At 27.2% G+C, this 17,765-nt stretch overlaps 2 protein-coding genes and 1 pseudogene across 3 annotated transcripts; 2 read left to right on the top strand and 1 right to left on the bottom strand.

The window, feature by feature from the left end:
* Nucleotides 1-1,053: 1,053 nt before the first annotated feature.
* On the top strand, nucleotides 1,054-2,662 carry LOC136083617 (putative nuclease HARBI1). Its single transcript, XM_065803071.1, has 4 exons — nucleotides 1,054-1,198; nucleotides 1,334-1,612; nucleotides 1,745-2,002; nucleotides 2,213-2,662. The coding sequence occupies exons 1-4, from the start codon at nucleotides 1,121-1,123 to the stop codon at nucleotides 2,645-2,647; spliced, it is 1,050 nt and encodes a 349-aa protein (XP_065659143.1). The 5' UTR covers nucleotides 1,054-1,120; the 3' UTR covers nucleotides 2,648-2,662.
* Nucleotides 2,663-3,030: 368 nt separating this feature from the next.
* Nucleotides 3,031-5,897, bottom strand: LOC136083616 (uncharacterized). Of its 2 annotated transcripts, XM_065803069.1 has the most exons (7): nucleotides 5,537-5,656; nucleotides 5,242-5,424; nucleotides 4,681-4,845; nucleotides 4,204-4,452; nucleotides 3,805-3,882; nucleotides 3,274-3,575; nucleotides 3,031-3,192 (listed from the first exon to the last, which is right to left on the bottom strand). In XM_065803069.1, exons 2-7 carry the CDS (start codon nucleotides 5,315-5,317, stop codon nucleotides 3,172-3,174), a joined length of 891 nt encoding a protein of 296 aa, XP_065659141.1. In that variant the 5' UTR covers nucleotides 5,318-5,424; nucleotides 5,537-5,656; the 3' UTR covers nucleotides 3,031-3,171. The 2 variants fall into 2 exon arrangements, with proteins under 2 accessions (XP_065659141.1, XP_065659142.1); XM_065803070.1 differs by lacking the exon at nucleotides 5,242-5,424 and having other exon boundaries at nucleotides 5,537-5,897.
* A 3,976-nt stretch (nucleotides 5,898-9,873) lies between these two features.
* On the top strand, nucleotides 9,874-9,940 carry LOC136084441 (U2 spliceosomal RNA; annotated as a pseudogene).
* The last annotated feature ends 7,825 nt before the right edge of the window (nucleotides 9,941-17,765 follow it).

Raw genomic sequence — 17,765 nt, 5'->3', positions numbered from 1 at the left:
TAGTAGCCTCACAATTGCTGCTGCTACAGACATCTTCATTTAATGAAGCTGAACAATCAATACCAATGTCACTACTAAGAAGCTCATTAACCAAAACATTATTCCGACTCCATCGCTTTAACCGGGTAGCCATTTCCCTAAACAAGAGAAGGCACTTTTATAGTATGTATATATATATATATATATATATATATATATATATATATATATATATATATATATATATATATATATATATATATATATATATATATATATATATATATATATATATATATATATATATATATATATATACAAGTGGAAGTTTTTAGAATATAAATTAAAATAACATAAAACACACTGTTTAGTTATATAGTGCGTGATTCTTCACCATTAACTAAACTTGGCATCGATGTTCATTTTCACGGTATATATTATATATGTATATTTATTTATCTATTTATATTTACATATAATATATGATATATTTATATATATATATACATGATATTATTATATATAACATGTGATATATACATAAAATATATGATATGTTAATAAAATATCATATAGACTATAATAATCATAACACTATATTATAGTATTTTTATTATTGTTATTATTATTTTTATATTTTTTTTATATTTGGGAAGAGCGGAAGGAAAAAAGTGATTGTTACGCCAACACATACGTCACTTTTAATTTCTTTTGACTTTCGTCCAACATTTGCGAGTTGTCAGAAAGTTAAAACCATTAATTTAATAACAAACTGGGGCCAATGCTATAAACAATTCGAAGTTTTTTTCGAGAAAAAAAATCTTTCGTAAAAACGCAATTTTTAAAGTAAATTATTTACACGTAAAAAAATGCGTAAACTCGAAGAATTTATCGCTATTTGTATTTTTTTCGGCCATTGCTATAAAGCATAAAACGTATACGTCACTTAAATTCACGCACTTTTTATATCCGTAATACGTCATTGATAACAACAATTTTTTTAAAAAATTTTATTAAGTAGGCCTACTAAATAAATTTTATTAGTTATTAAGTAGGCTGTGCTGTCTATTCTATTTTTATAAATATTTTTACATTCTAGTATTTGGTGTTTAAAAAAACTGTGTAAAATTAAAATAGGAACATGGATTTAATTTTTTCGGATGAAGATTTAGATTTCGAAGTTGCAGAAAATGAGCTTCGCCACCGATTGCCTCGAGAGGTTGGAGTTTAAAGCATTACTTAAAATTACTAAATTTTGATGTTTTTTTAATGATTTGTTATCGAACAAAATCAGAAATCATACTAAATATGCACAGAAATTATATTTTTGTTTTGTTTTTCAATTTCATTTTAGTTTAATGGTCGCTCTTTTAACGAAGATGTTTCTGACAACGTTTTTCGAGAGCAGTATCGAGTCCCAAGAGCTGTATTAGATTTTTTAGAAACTAGGCTTAAAGATGATTTGCAACATTATACTAAGCGAAATAAAAGCATTTCAGTACGTTTCCAGATAATGGTATTTCTTCATTTTATTGGCACAAATGTTTTTTTTCATGTTCTCAGAGACTGTCATGGAATCTCTACCAACACAATTTATCGTATTATACACAGTGTAGGAGAAGCTATTTTCAATGTTAGTGTATTAAGTTAATAAAACTATTGAAAGTTTTACGTTGTCATATAAAGTTGCTTATTATTTTTATTTTAGTAAGTAAATTAAAAACTAAGTTTAGTAAAGATAAAAATTGTTATCCTATAAGATTAGATTCGACAAGAGATCATAAAGTGGCCCAATGATTGCTCCACTCTTCCACAGAAGTTCATGGAAATCGGAGGTTTTCCGTGCGTATGTGGTGTCCTGGATGGATCTCATATACTCCTTTCTAACCCTCCTCAAGCAGATGAAGATTCTCTAATCAATCGCCATCATGTCCATAGCATAAATGCAATGGCAGTATGTGGACCCGACACATCCATATTTTATGCATCGACCAACAGTCCAGGAAGGTGGCATGATGCACATGTAAGTCTGTCACTAAGTTATATTTTACAACTGTTAGTGCACTAATGCCGGCTATTCAACTAGTACGTGACACTCTTCGGAATGTTCATATTTGAACATACTATTTGAACTATTATGATTGCTAATTTTAATGTAGCTTAGACTAACTAATATAATGTATTATAATGTAACTTACAGTAAATTTAAATATTGTGACTTTACTGCTATTAGGTTCTAAGAAATTGCAACCTATGGAACAAGTTTGAAATTGGAGAGCTTCCATTTAATGGAGCTGTAATTTTGGCTGACTCTGCGTACCCATGTCGAGAATGGTTAATTCCACCTTTTCCCGGTGATCCAGACGGAGCTCAAAAACGTTTCAACATAGCACAGAGAAAAACTAGAAACATAATTGAGCGATGTTTTGGAATTGTCAAAAACAGGTTTTATGCTTTGAAAACTGGAATTCGTTTGCATAAGGTCGAAGATGCCTCTAAGCTTATCATGTGTGGATTTGTTATCCATAACTTGTGTATTCGACATGGAGACAACGGTAATGACTTTGAAGAACGCGAAGAAGAACAAGCTGATGAAAATCTAGCTCAAGAAAATCAGAATGATAGAGCTTTGAATAGACGATCACAGCTACTTAACTACTTTACTTAAAAATATTGTTTAAAAATTCATAAACAATTTGTTCTAGAGCATAGGATCTATCAAAATTGTTTAGACATGGATCATAGATTTGTGTCTAAATTAGTTGAATTAAAATTGGAAAAAAATTTACTTAATGATTTTTTAACAAATGCAAGAAATTTTTATAAAAAATTAGACCATAAAAATATATGTTTATATTTGTTTTTAAGTATGTATATTTTGTTTTTTTATAGAGCACGCTTAAAAAATAATAGGAGATTTGTTAACTTTATAGTTGTAATGCTTGTATCTATTTCACATCGCAACAGCATTGGTCTTAATGTTTGTGTGAAGTTTTACAGAATTTATTACTGTAAGGCAATGGTGATAAAAAAATGAAATAACAATAACAATTTCAGATTGGAGTTATTTTTTTATTGTTACTAAAAAAATGTAATTGGTCATGGTTATACAAGACGAATGTTTAAATATAGTATATATTTTTATACAATAATTTTCAAAATTTAACATAAAATTATGATGTAGCTTTTCTCTTAATGCAAGAGAATTTCCTCCTAAAACAAAAAAAAATTTTTAATGATAAAGTTATACTAAATATTACTACAAATTAATTTAAAAAATAAAAAATAAAATACCGTGTCTGTATTTACAAAATGTTGCTGGTTTGAAGGTTGCATTTTCTCATGCATTAGCTTTGTTGCTGTTGTGTAATATATTGTTAAAGCCTTTTCTTTTCGAATTTGCTGTTGCCTGAGGGCAACGTCCAATTTCAAAAGTTTAACTCTTAACTCTTGTTCTTTTTCTAATCTTTCTTTTTCTAACCCTAAAACACTTACTTTCAATTTTTTAAAACTTCCATCTACCAAGAGACTTTCTCTAGCTTGTTTTCTTTTTAAATTTTTTAATGCCCCCATTGATGGTTTATTTTGAATTGAATCTAAAATTTAATTCTAGGTGTCAAAACAAGATCAGTTAACTAAAATAATAAGAAAGGTGGTTTAGATTCCTTTAAAAATAAGAAGTTTTTGATGGTTTTGGAAATACTAGTTTTAAAAAATTAAGCACAAATTGATGTTGTCTGTTATATAATTATAAGTCTAAAACCTACAATTAACTAAATTAAACAACTGAGATTTAAAAAAAAAACAATTTATAAATTGCATTACCTTGAAGTATCTGACGACTATCACCAACAAGAGTGGTATTGTCTAAATTAGGGGAGAACATACAATCAATTCTTGCATCTAATATAAACAATTAATTTGTATAGAATTTATATAAGAATAAAATAGAACTCTATAAACTATACAATATATGTATATATATATCTATATATATATGCATTTATATATCTATATATATATGTATATATATATATATATCTATATCTATCTATCTATCTATCTTATCTATCTATCTATCTATCTATTATCTATATATATATATATATATATATATATATATATATATATATATATATATATATATATATATATATATATATATATATATATAAATATATATCTTATAATACAACTAGTCTTAACCAATAAAGAAAAATATACCAGACATAGATGAAATAAAAGAAGCTGTATCAGAAGATTGTTTCAAAGTAAAGTTTACTTCTTTACTTGATGAAGAAAGGGTGGCAGTGGGAGTAGAAAGTTGGTTGGGAGTGGATGACAATGCATCATCTGTCATACAAAAAGAGATATTAAAATCAGGAACATTGATTCCAGATACATTTATTGACTTCCTGTCAAGAATGTCTAAGACAACATTATCTAATTCTGTTAGTTGTCTCCCTGCAGCACCTTTAAAAAATGTATATATATATTTGTATATATTATATATATACAAAAATATTTAATTATATATGTGTGTGTAATACACACACACACACACACACACACACAAACTCACACAAACACACACACACACACACACACACACACACACACACACACACACACACACACACACACACACACACACACACACATACACACACACATATAAATATATATATAACAAAACTATACCTGTTTTTAGACTCTTAGCAAATTTTTGCATTGTAGCTCTTCGCAAATAATCCCACTCTCTATTACGCAGCTGGTTGATATCTTCAATTTTTGCCCCTAAACTATTTAAATGTGACATTATGTCTTCCCAAATTCTATTTCTATGCCTCATAGTAATAGATGGACCTAAAAGTAGAGTAAATAAATAATCAATATATAGTATAATATAGTTTTATATAGTAAAATACTAAATATTCTATAATAATATATTATTTTATAATTAGAATCATACCTAAAAAAGCTTACCTATATTATATATATATATATATATATATATATATATATATATATATATATATATATATATATATATATATATATATATATATATATATATATATATATATATATATATATATATATATATATATATATATATATATATATATATATATATATATATATATATATATATATATATATATATATATATATATATATATATATATATATATATATATATATATAATATAATGTAATTATACATATTTTTATTTAAATAGTTTGCTAATTAAAACATACTAAGCTTCCCAAGAAGAACCTCTTTGTTTTCTCTGATCTTTATTGCTAGTAACATTTTAAGTTCTTTAGACAGCATTTTATTTTGTTGTGTATTTGTGTATTATATGGCATAATTGTCGACTATATATACTTTTCTTTAGTCAAACATGAAAAATTTGTTTAACCAAAATTACTATCAAAAACCTAACAAGGAAAAACAACAAGGAACTGAATAATCGATTAAATGCAGATTTTAAGTAATTAGTTTAATTACTTAAATTAAATTAGTTTAATTAAATTAAATTAGTTTAATTACCAAAATCCTTTTCAGTTTTATCTGTAAAATATCTACATAAAAACACAAACAGAGAATGTTCAATGATTTTGAAGTGCTAACGTTGTTCCAAGAATGGCCGCTAAAAATCACGAAGAAAATATCTAAAATAGAGATAAAAAATCTACCTGAAATTTTTTTTCGAAAAAACGCATTTTTTATCTGAAAAAGGGATTCCCTTGTTCGTTTATAGCATTGGATTTAATAGCGAAGTTTATATCTCAAAAACGGTATTTTTTGAATGTTTATAGCAATGGACTTTTTTTTTCTTCGCTTTTTACGGTAAAAACTTCGTGTTTTACGGAAAAAACTTCGTTTTTTATGTTTATAGCATTGGCCCCTGATCGTTTTTTAAAAAACCCACAAAAACGCAAATTTAATTGACCAGAACGTTTTTAGAAACATTCTGAATGTTTTTAACAATATAAACAATGTTTTTATTTTAATTTTTTTTAATAAAATGTTTTTATTTTTAATTTTTTTAATAAAATGTTTTTATTTTTATATTTTTTACTGTAAATCATGCGCGGAGTGTTGCTACATCGACTATCTTTTAGCCTGACCCGCAAGGGAGTGTTGCTACATCGACTGAGGGTTTGGTTGGGGCAGGCAGTCTATCAATTAATAAAAAAAAAAATTCCGGTCTTGCATTTTAATTTTTACTTTTTGTCAACAAAATATGGACTTTCTGACAACATATAAGAGTTCTATATATATATATATATATATATATATATATATATATATATATATATATATATATATATATATATATATATATATATATATATATATATATATATATATATATATATATATATACATATATATATATATATATATATATACATATATATATATATATATATACATATATATATATATATATATATATATATATATATATATATATATATATATATATATATATATATATATATATATATATATATATATATATATATATATACAGATATATATATATATATATATATATAATATATATATATATATATATATATATATATATATATATATAACATTGATAATATATATTTTATATTTATATAATATAAAATTAGTATAGTCAAATATACTAACATACATAGTAAAACAATTTAATCAATTTCTAAAAAACTACTTACTTAAAAAAACTCTAAAACAAATTCAAGCAAATTCTTTATGCAATACACACTGATGAAATAAAAATAAGGTCTATTTAATATTTATCACTAATGCATCGCAAATTAAGCAATGTGGTATCGTTAAATTGACAAACTCAAAACCTTATGAAATAGCAATAGATAGCCTAATCAATGACTCGTAAAGTCACGCGTGCGTATTTGAGTTCTCAAAATGCAAAACAAACGGTGAAACTCATAATATAGACGTTGAATTAACGTTGATTCAACGTCGCGTTAAGATGATCGTTTTCAACGAATTTTCAACGTTGATAAAGTGTTGATTTTTGGTTATCTGACGTCGCGACTAAAAATCAACCGTAAATCAACGTTGAAATTACGTCGTGTGTCCACTGGGTAATATGCATATATTATTCAAAATAAAAATCAGCTGCAGATATATTTGTTTAAACCAACTTTAAAGCTCCCAAAATATACCTATTTTATGTTATCAAAAATACTAGTGTCTCTATTTTTGTTTTATTTCTATAAATACATGTTCATTAAACATTTTTTTTTCTTTATACAATTGTACTTGCTACCTAAATTGTTAAAAATAGTTCAAATATTCATTTTTATTTTATTTTTATAAAATATTCCATATATTTAACTAGATGAAAATATTTAAAAAAATGCATGTTTTGGTAAATTTAAAAACAAAGGTAAATGTAAAATGCAAAGTCCGCTATTAAAACATTATATTTATAGTATATTTTGAATATCTATTATCGCGTAATAATTCCTAAGAAAATCAGCTGCAGATAATTAAAATAAAGAAAGTAATATTCATTGCAAACCATACCGTATTGACACTATATTTGTGTTGTTTTTGTACCACAATTTTAATCATATTGTTATTCTGTATTGTACGTATACTTTTTGTATTATGGTTTTTAATTCAATGTATTGACTTATCTTTAGATTGATTATTAAATTGAAAATTTAATAATCAATCTTTAGATATATAAGTCATATAAGCTTTCCATTTTTTTTTTTAAATTTATTTCGTCATTTTTTTAAAAAGTTGTTTACAAAATATTTTGAGGTAAGTAGGCAGAAGACATAAGTCTTATCATCTAACCCGGTTGTATCGTTTACACTAACATAAATCTATGATAAAATTTTACAATATCTGTAAAATAATATAATTATTTTAAATAAACATTTTACATTTTTTTATACATAAAAAAAAAAAATATTTTTACACACATAAAAAAATATATATGTAAAAAAAAAGGAAATAAAAACCAATTTAAATAAATAAGCAAAAAAATATGTTTTGCTTTTTAGCAAATAAAAGAAAAGTAATGAATTAAAAAATAAAAAAAGATATTAAAGATAAAATAGAATTTAAGATAAGTCATAATCAATAAATGTGGCCCTCGGTATGTTATTGAGAAATTAGATTGTTTTAATAAGGTTTTTAGTACCTGATAGTTATGCAAATAAATGCTTTGTTTGATATTTATGATTTATAATAACAAAAAGGTCGTCAAAAATATTTGGCAGCATATGATATTTTAATCTAAACATGAATAAAATAATACTGTAAATATTTAATTGATAAACATTAAGCACTCCAAGCTTTCTAAGCAGTGGATTGACACTGGTGTATTCATTAGCATTTAATATAAGGCGGCTTGGTTGTTTTTGTTTATTTAAGATACGCGTTAATTTTAATGGATAAGTGCTGGCATACGAAACATTACAATAACTGATATAGCTATATTACATTATATAACTGATATAGCTATATTACAATAACTGATATAGCTATGGATAAATGAAAAGTAGATAAGTTTTAAGCAGTTTTTATTATTTATTATTCAAAAATATTGATGAAAATCTTGTGAAAAATAAACGGAAATCATCACCTAAAATTATTAACTAAAATTTTTAGTTTTCGTTTGATACAAAATTTTTTGTGGGGTAGGAGAGCGTTGCCCTTGAAATTCCCCCTCCCTTCGCTGCAGCCCATTTAAATATATATATATATATATATATATATATATATATATATATATATATATATAATGCGATATATATATAAATATAATGCGATATATATATATATATATATAATGCGATATATATATATATATATATATATATATATATATATATATATATATATATATATATATATATATATATATATATATATATATATATATATATATATATATATATATATATATATATATATATATATATATACAGAGGCGTAGAAAGAATTTTTTGGTGTTCGAGATAGGTAACTTCCAGACATGGAGCAAACTCCAAACATTTATATGTTTATACTTATGTCAAATAATGAGGGTTTGCAAAAAATTGCGATGATTGGAGGCTGGGAACAAAAAAGCCCCAAAATTTTCGCCCCCCTGCCCCAATCGTGAGAGCAACAAGTTGATGAAGTATTTTTTGTACTATTCTTAACTAGACTTATATTCATCGATAAATTTTAAGTTTCATAGTATTATCTATTAGCGTTTGAAAATTATTACTATATAAAATGTGCAACCCCCTCAAATTGAGGGGGGTTTAAACTTTATATGGTCATAATTTTTGAACGCTAAAATATTTTTAAATGAAATCTAAAATTTATCGATGAATATAAGTCTAGTTAAGAATAGTACAAATAATACTTCATCAACTTGTTGCTCTCACGTTTGGGGCAGGGGGGCGAAAATTTTGGGGCTTTTTTGTTCCCAGCCTCCAATCATCGCAATTTTTTGCAAACACTCATTATTTGACATAAGTATAAACATATAAATGTTTGGAGTTTGCTCCATGTCTGGATGTTACCTATCTGGAACACCAAAAAATTCTTTCTACGCCTCTGTATATATATATATATATATATATATATATATATATATATATATATATATATATATATATATATATATATATATATATATATATATATATATATATATATATATATATATATATATATATATATATATATATATATATATATATATATATATATATATAAAAATATATAAAATGCCATATATTATGAAACCACAAGCAAAAAAATAAAAACTTTTTCTAAATTTCTTGACAAAACTCAAAAACTTTTCGAAAATTTAGATTTAACATTATAAATCTTGTATAAAAACATCAAAACTTCTCGCTTCTCGGCCTAATGGCTAAGATCAAGTGTAGTATCTGTTCTTATTTCGGCTCCGGACCATCTCTCAATTGGTTTCGGTGTTGTTAGAAAGCAGAAGCAGCACAAGATCGAAACCGTGACAGTCGATAGAGGTTCTTGGCGTAGTCGCTTTTTCAGTGTCTCCTTCTACGTCCGGAAATCTCAAAGCGTTCCGTCCACTCCGGACGTTAAATGAAGATAAACCATTAAGTTGGCGCTGCTCAGTTTCGGCTGAGTGGCAACTAAACCCTTAAGTGGGCATAAACAAACCCTTAAATGGGCCAAACAACCCTTAAATGGGCTAAAAAACCCTTAAATGGGACAAAATACGGAGTCTCGGCTCCTAAATAACACCACCTTCTAGGGCCCTGTGTAAGCCTGGTTTCAGCTTCAGGTCACTCTAGTTGGTTGGTAAAAAAAAAAAAAAAAACATCAAAACTTTAATTTTGCCTAAATGCCAAGTTTTTTAGACCACTTTGCGTGGCTTCGAGGTTCATATGCCTAAATTAAGTGTTTATATTAGGGAAAATATTTTTTAAAAAGTTCATTTTTTCAAACAGAAACGTATTGATATAAACAAGGAATAATTATGTTCAATATTAAGTACTGAATACAATTGTAGATACTATTAAAGTGTTATAAGCATTTCAAAACATAATAGCAATTTACAGAATGATTTTGTTTCGGGTAATTTCTTTTTCTTTTCGACAGTCCTTCCTCACAATTAGCTGTTCGTCTAGCTTTGTTTACCCATTCTTTTGCATACACATTTGGCTGAGTTTGTTTAGTGGAGGACCTTCAAAGCTGATGAACATCAATAATGATGTATGTTTTACCGACAATAGGCTTCGCACATCTGTACAAGTGATATTCACGATTGAAAGATTTTATCAATATGCATTGTTCGCTGGTATGATCATTGATGAGAATACAGACGTTTTAATTTTTGCAATCTGAGTTGTTCCAATGCTCCAATAAAAATATGATCGCATGAAAGAGATACATGAATTTGATCATTAAAGTGATCCTTAAAGTCACAAAAATCCGGTTTTGTGAAAGAAAAATCATCCAGCAGAAAAATACATAACCCTTTCAGAAGAGTTACTGAATATTCTTGGGAGATTTGTATTTTATTTGTTCATTTTGTGGCAATGAATATCGTTTAAATAACTGCACTGATTGGGTCATGATATGATTTTTATCAACAGGTTCTATGCGTGACTTAAAACGTATAACCAGCTACAGATAGAAAATGGCCTGATCAATAAATGGTTGATTTCTACCTAATACTAGTAATATAAATTAATAATAGTAATATAATAATAATAATATAATCACATGTTGAAAAATACTATTTTCAATGAGCATTTTGAATTATGATAATGTATTAATTTTTATAGATACGAGTTAAAAGATAAAGTGAATTGCTTTTGCGAGTGTGATATTTTTTAACTCTAGAACTTCTAAAGTTGATTAGAGTTCTTCCAATACATCATACATTATTGCCAGGTTTTTAAGAAATGAGACGCTTGCAAGTTTTTGTGTAAGGCTTGTAAATTTAGGTCTCTCCTTAGAGTCCTGTATTGGATCAACTGAAGCATTTATAAAAAGCAAATGTAAAGCTCTAAAGTTGTGCACAACGGCTTTTACCGTTTGAAATGATAAACTTCCATCTCAACTGCTGCTGCTTGTTTTTTTAAAGGTTAAGTACTTTACATAACGTAAAGAGTATCATTGAAGTGCTGTTTATTAGCGTAAAGAGTATCATGCTTTAACTGCATCACTTACAACCAGTTCAAGACGGTGATTCAAGCATTGCCATTTAACAGCCGAGGAAACTTACCCTTCAATTGTTTAAAGACGTCTTTATTTGATCCAGTCATAAAAATCCTAGTAAATTGTCAGATAAATAGAAATCCAAAAATCCATGCCAATTAAAACAGTTTGGGATCTGAATTGTAATTTCTGCAGAATTGACTGCATTCAACTTTAGTAACTCCAAAACATTTAGTTCGAAAATCATCAAATGCATAGCGAATGTATATAACAGAGCAAGCTTTACCGTATAAATTTATGGTTTCATCGGTCAAGATACTGAGTGGGTGTTTCTGAATGTACCATAATACTTTTTTCTTCATTTCCTCACTTATAATATAAATTTTATTGCTACAAACAACGTTTGAATGTAACACTCTGCCAGCAATAACACTATTTAACTTTTGTAGATCAATGAGCTCACGATGGTCAGTGTAGAGTCTGTTGTTTTTAGCAATATAGTATGCCGTTCTAAATACGCGTTTAGTTGTTTCTAAGTCCGCATAGTTACTTTTTGCAAAGTTTGCTTTCAAATGCTTACCTTTTCTGAGCTCGAGAAGTTTGCAAGCCTGCCTATGGGCTTTAGACACTTTGTGCTTACATATTTTCTTTCTTAATGACGTTAACCGCAAATTGCGAGTTTCGCAACCATTAGAGAGTTTATGCATACAAGCGTTATCTCAAGGCAGTGGTAGGGATACAAAAGAATTTCTCGTTAATAATTAATAAGTCTTGGGGAAACTTCCTTTCTAACATTTCGCTTTTAAAACGTACGCTTGTCTTTTTGACATTGTCTTTTGAATGTTTTGCTTTAATATTTTTAGTAATAAGTTAACGTCTCCCTAACTCCCGATGTCATCTTTAAATTTAAAGTAAACTTTGATGAAGACCTTCTAGTAAGACTGCTTTGATTTTTTTCGGAATTGTTCTTGGAATTGTTTTTTTGGAAACACTTTTAACTTAAAAATAAGTCATGAAAACTAATGACTTGAAACGCGCATGTCGAAAGTTTTTCATGCTTAATTTTTTTTTAAATTTGTCGTGGTAGCAAACTTGGTAGCGTTTGCACTAAAACCACCTGTAGATATGCGTGTATGCGTAAACTCTCTTTTAATGGGCTGCGTGTAAACGCAGGGAATTCCCTTGAGTAATTCTCTGGCTTTATTGTATTGCAAACAGAGCATTCGATCTTTCCATCAATGCATAATGAAAAACTATTTTTAGCCTGAATTAATTATGTTATTCAGTTGTCTAACATTTAGAGAAATGATTGCTGCCCACGTTGTTACAATTGTTATCAGATTGGCTGCTAAACTAAGTGATTGTTGAGTCATCAACAGTCAGCAACAAGTGGTTTGGAGAGCAGAAGTTCATGCAAAAAGAAATGTATTTTTTATTTAATAATTAATCAATTGAATATATTCTTAAAAAGTTATTTGAGATATATTAAACAAATAAAAAAAAAAAATTAACAAAGTAATAATAATAACAGTAGCAATAAAAGTAGAATAAAAAGAGACTTTTTAATCTTTAAAAAAAAAGTATTTAATATTCACAAAAAAAACACGATAAAACTTCAATTAATACGAAAACTGACAACAAATAATAGATTGATGCATTGCACGTTTTTTGAAGTTAGTAATAATTTATTATTTTTAATTATTATATATTATATATTTTAGAAATCAGTATATATTTATTATTCAGTATTTTTATTCAATAGTGGCGCTAATTCGCGCAACTTTAAATTTAATTGTAAGTAAAACACAAAAGTTTTCTTCGAATCTTATATTAAACTAAAAATAAAAGTAGCTTTTTAACTTCAACAAAAATCACCGCGCAAAAATGAAAGTCGTCTATTTTTATTCATATTCATATCTTTAGTGGACACTTGTAAAAAGGGTCTCGAGTCTCGATTTATCGTCTAGTATCGGTGCAATACCTTACAGTATCGGTATCAAAATCACGCGAAACTAGTACCGAAAGTATCGGTTATGCTGGTATCGTTTGGTATCGCTGCGATACGTATCGGTTATATTGGTATTGTTTAGTGCCGACAGCATCATTTGGTATTGCAACTCGGGTCATCATGAGAATTTGTGTTTTATTTTTATAAACGATTAGTAACTCGAAATAGTAAAATCAGATAATAAATGAGATATATATAAATGCCTCATTTAGTATAAAAGAAGTTCTAAAAGATGGTTTTATGACATTATGTTTATCATTTAATTTCTCATTTGGTATCTTCGTTTTAATTTAAATAACTGTATGACATATATATAGCTTCTGTATTTTAATTTCTCATCTGTTATCGTTACTACAATTTTTTTATTTTTTTAATAAAAAAAAAAAGATTTTGTTTAACATTTATTTCTATATTAAATAATTACAAATAATTAAATTATGTTAAACAGTGTAAAAGAGAACGGACACAACGGAAAGGAGGGGGATGATATTTGGCAAAACTACCCCTTTCCCCTCCACCTAAGAAATGTCAAACTTAAAAATATTATTGTTAAAATTAAAAAAAAAAAGAAAAATACAAAAAATTGTACTGCAATATTTTATCATTTTTCATTATAATCATTCAATGTATTTATTAGCAAACTATCTTATAACATTTCTAAAATCATTCTAAAGGATCAAATGAAACAGTTGTTTTTATTTTAAAAAAACGCAGACTTTATTTTTTATATTTTTTGGTCGGGCTACCTTCTAAGAACAATGACCTGGATCCGCCCCTGATGTGTGTAGATTCTCATATCGTTGTTACAACTCTATTGAGTTTTTATTCCATTCAGGCGAGAATTTTCTGTGCGGAACTAATCTCCAAGGGAATAGTTTTGCAATCATTAAGGCGAGTTTTCACTCATCCGCATTCTACGGGAGCGGGATAGGGAAATGAATAATAATCACTTAAACACGCGTATTAGAAATGATTGTTCAAAGGGATTTGATTTCGTAACAATCATTACCGTTATTTTGAATTTAATTAATTGTGTGATACCGCATCCAAATTATAATTTCTCATTCAGTATTGTTACTTTGATTAAATCTTTCGTGGTATAGTAACTCGCCTAGTCTTTCGTTCTGCGTTCAACATTTAACAACTGAACTTTAGTTTTAAACAATTAGACATAAGTATACTTTAGTTACTAAAGTAAACTAATCTTCTTTCATTATGTCTCTTACAACATTTTTAATCTGGGATTATTTCAAAAAAAATATAGGTAGATATAAGTAGTGCTACTTACTAAGTATTGTTTACACGTTATTTCAAAAAGTAATTACCGGCAGTGCCGTGAAATAATCCTGAGATTAATTACCGGCAGGATTGTTTTTTATATAATAACTCAACTCACTAATGCAGAAGTTTTGAAATAGGAAGCGGGAGCTCTAGGGTCAATTCTTTCCGAAGGATATTTTTTTTTAATTTGTTGTAATTAAAAGTGCTATTTTTTTTTTTTACGCTTTTACGCTATAACTACTATTGTTTATTAACTATTAAGATTTATAAAAATTTAATTTAATCGGTTGGAGCAATAATAAATAAATCGACTGACTTTTAGGGAGAACACGCAAGGCACAGTGTGCTAAATTGTATATTCTGAATTTTTATTGTTTCATATATACCTACTAACTAATACCTACTAACTAATTGTAAAAGAAGATACCTACTTACTAATTGTAAAAGAAATAATTTTAAGATCACGTCTATCAAGAGGTCTATGTTTAGTAATATTTCTGAAATTTTTTATCTCCTTTGACATTTTTTTAGATTAGTTGCGCCAAAAATTTAATTTTAAAATAAAAAATGATAGCTTTTTATTTACTGTATTATACATTTTCATGAGAACCTGCTCTGTGTAAAACTTGTGGAAATAAACTTGCCAGAAAGCAAGCAAATACTACTAGCTTAAGAAAGCATATTCAAACACAACATTGGAAGTTATTCACTGAACTTCAAAAAAAAAGAAGACGAGCGGAAATTACAAGTAGATGAAAAACTACTAAAAGTTCCACTTATATACTTACGTAATACAGAAGGTGATGATTGGAAAAAAACCGTACCTACAGATAAAAAATTCCTAATCTTTGAAGCTCTTCTTCAAGTGTTAAAATCTGTTAAAGAATTATCAGTTTTTTTATCTTTTGACACAGGGATCCGAATTGACCTGTCCCTGTAAAAAGTAACAGCGCTCATCAACTTCATTGAGAAAAAAAAAAATCATCTTACTCAAGAAAACAACAAATTAGTAAAGAAATTCTTGAAGGACTTCTTATCAGAACTAAATACAAGATTCCCAGACAAAGGCCGTAAATTACTCGCATTTGCACTAGAACATTTCCTCCATCCATTTTTTCGTGGACATCTTCTAGATGTTGACGATGCAAATATTTAATAACTGGTTGAAAACCATCCCACAACCAAGGAATACTTTGAGAATTCTTCATTGTATGTCTCAAGCCTCATTGTCTATCTCAAGCTGCTTGAGAACAGCCGTAGCGCAGTGGTAGCGCACTTACCTCAGAAACAAAGGATTCGTGGTTCGCACCCCACCTCTGGGCAAGTTTTACGATATCGGTTAGGATGGAGGCGTGAACTTCCAATTAAATGGTCATCCGCGGTGCTTTGTGATAAGACCGCTAGTAACAATTTTGGTGCTAATAATGCACAAGGTTTTTTTGGAAGATGTATTTTCCTTATCATAATTTAGCAAATAAAAAGGAAAATACTACCTCACATCATGCACACAATAGTCCTCCAATTAAACTAGAAATGGAAAAAAAAAGGATTCAAAAATGCAAATAAACTGATATCTTGGCATGGTGGAAGCAGCTTGCAACTTTACTTTCTGGTTTTAAGATCCTGGTTGGCAACTCCACCAACCTCTGCATCATCTAAAAGAGCATTTTCCGCTTCTGGCCTTTTTATCACCGATCGTCGATACTATCTCGATACGAACAAGACAGATAAGCTTGTATTAGTAATGCAGAACTGTTCCGCTCTTGAGAATTACATCAAAAAATGGCCCATTAAACAAGAAAATGAAAGTGAAAGTGATATAGGACATGAATCAGACTTATCTTTTTTATAGAAGAAAATCCTAAAATACCAAGGAAAGTACAGCAAAAGAAAAAAAAACGAATGGAGAATAGCAAAAGTATTGTAGATGGTTAAAAAACCAATAACTAAATCTATAGAAAGCAATTGTACTTGTACTTTGTTAATAAAAAATTCACATTTTAATTTTTTGTTGTCTTATTGAGAGTCTCGATTCGAGACTATACGATTCTTTTCATTATCGGTATCGTTTTGGTATCGAACCAATACTGATGGTATCGACATTAGTACATAATCGATACCACACTAGACTATCTTTTTCGGTATCGTTTGGTATCGAACCAACACTGATAGTATCGAAATTAGTATATAAGCGATACCTTCTCGGTATCGACTTATAAGATACCGATTATCTAGTGTCTATTATGTTCAATGTATATTTCGTATGAAAAAACATAACGACAAAAACCATTATGTTTTTTTTGTACAAATTATAATTGAAAATTATGTTTTTATTTGGTTTTACTTATTTCCATTAAGTTAAAAAAAAAAAAAAATTATAAAAATAGTAATTACAACTTTAACTAATAAATCTTTCAATAATTGTGTGGTATCGTTTATTCAATATATTGTGTGGTATCGCTTATACAGTAATGTCGATATTATCATCATTGTTTTGATGCTTCACGATACCGGTAATAAAAGAATTAATTGGTATGTCTCGATACGAAAAAACTGTATAAAATTGTGACTTTTTAAAAATAAATAAATAAATATATATAAATATATATATATATATATATATATATATATATATATATATATATATATATATATATATATATATATATATATATATATATATATATATCTATATATATAAATATATATATATATATACATATAATATTTTATAATTTTTTTTTTCAGAAAGCAATTAACATGCATTAGAATGTAGTTTACAAGTTGATTACATTACATAGATGT

The sequence above is a fragment of the Hydra vulgaris genome, chromosome 08 (assembly GCF_038396675.1).
Source record: "Hydra vulgaris chromosome 08, alternate assembly HydraT2T_AEP".
NCBI lineage: Eukaryota > Metazoa > Cnidaria > Hydrozoa > Anthoathecata > Hydridae > Hydra > Hydra vulgaris.
Note: the sequence above shows the minus strand (reverse complement) of the source record. Positions and strands in the feature narration are given on the sequence as shown.

Bases quoted from the DNA above. Each gene is read 5' to 3' on its own strand.
- LOC136083617 (XM_065803071.1), top strand. From the start codon at position 1,121: ATGGATTTAATTTTTTCGGATGAAGATTTAGATTTCGAAGTTGCAGAA. The intron at 1,199-1,333 runs GTTGGAGTTTAA...ATTTCATTTTAG, and splicing joins GCCACCGATTGCCTCGAGAG to TTTAATGGTCGCTCTTTTAA. The intron at 1,613-1,744 runs GTTAGTGTATTA...CTATAAGATTAG, and splicing joins TAGGAGAAGCTATTTTCAAT to ATTCGACAAGAGATCATAAA.
- LOC136083616 (XM_065803069.1), bottom strand. From the start codon at position 5,317: ATGCTGTCTAAAGAACTTAAAATGTTACTAGCAATAAAGATCAGAGAA. The intron at 4,453-4,680 runs GTATAGTTTTGT...CATTTTTTAAAG, and splicing joins TGCTAAGAGTCTAAAAACAG to GTGCTGCAGGGAGACAACTA. The intron at 3,883-4,203 runs GTATATTTTTCT...TGTTTATATTAG, and splicing joins TTTTATTTCATCTATGTCTG to ATGCAAGAATTGATTGTATG.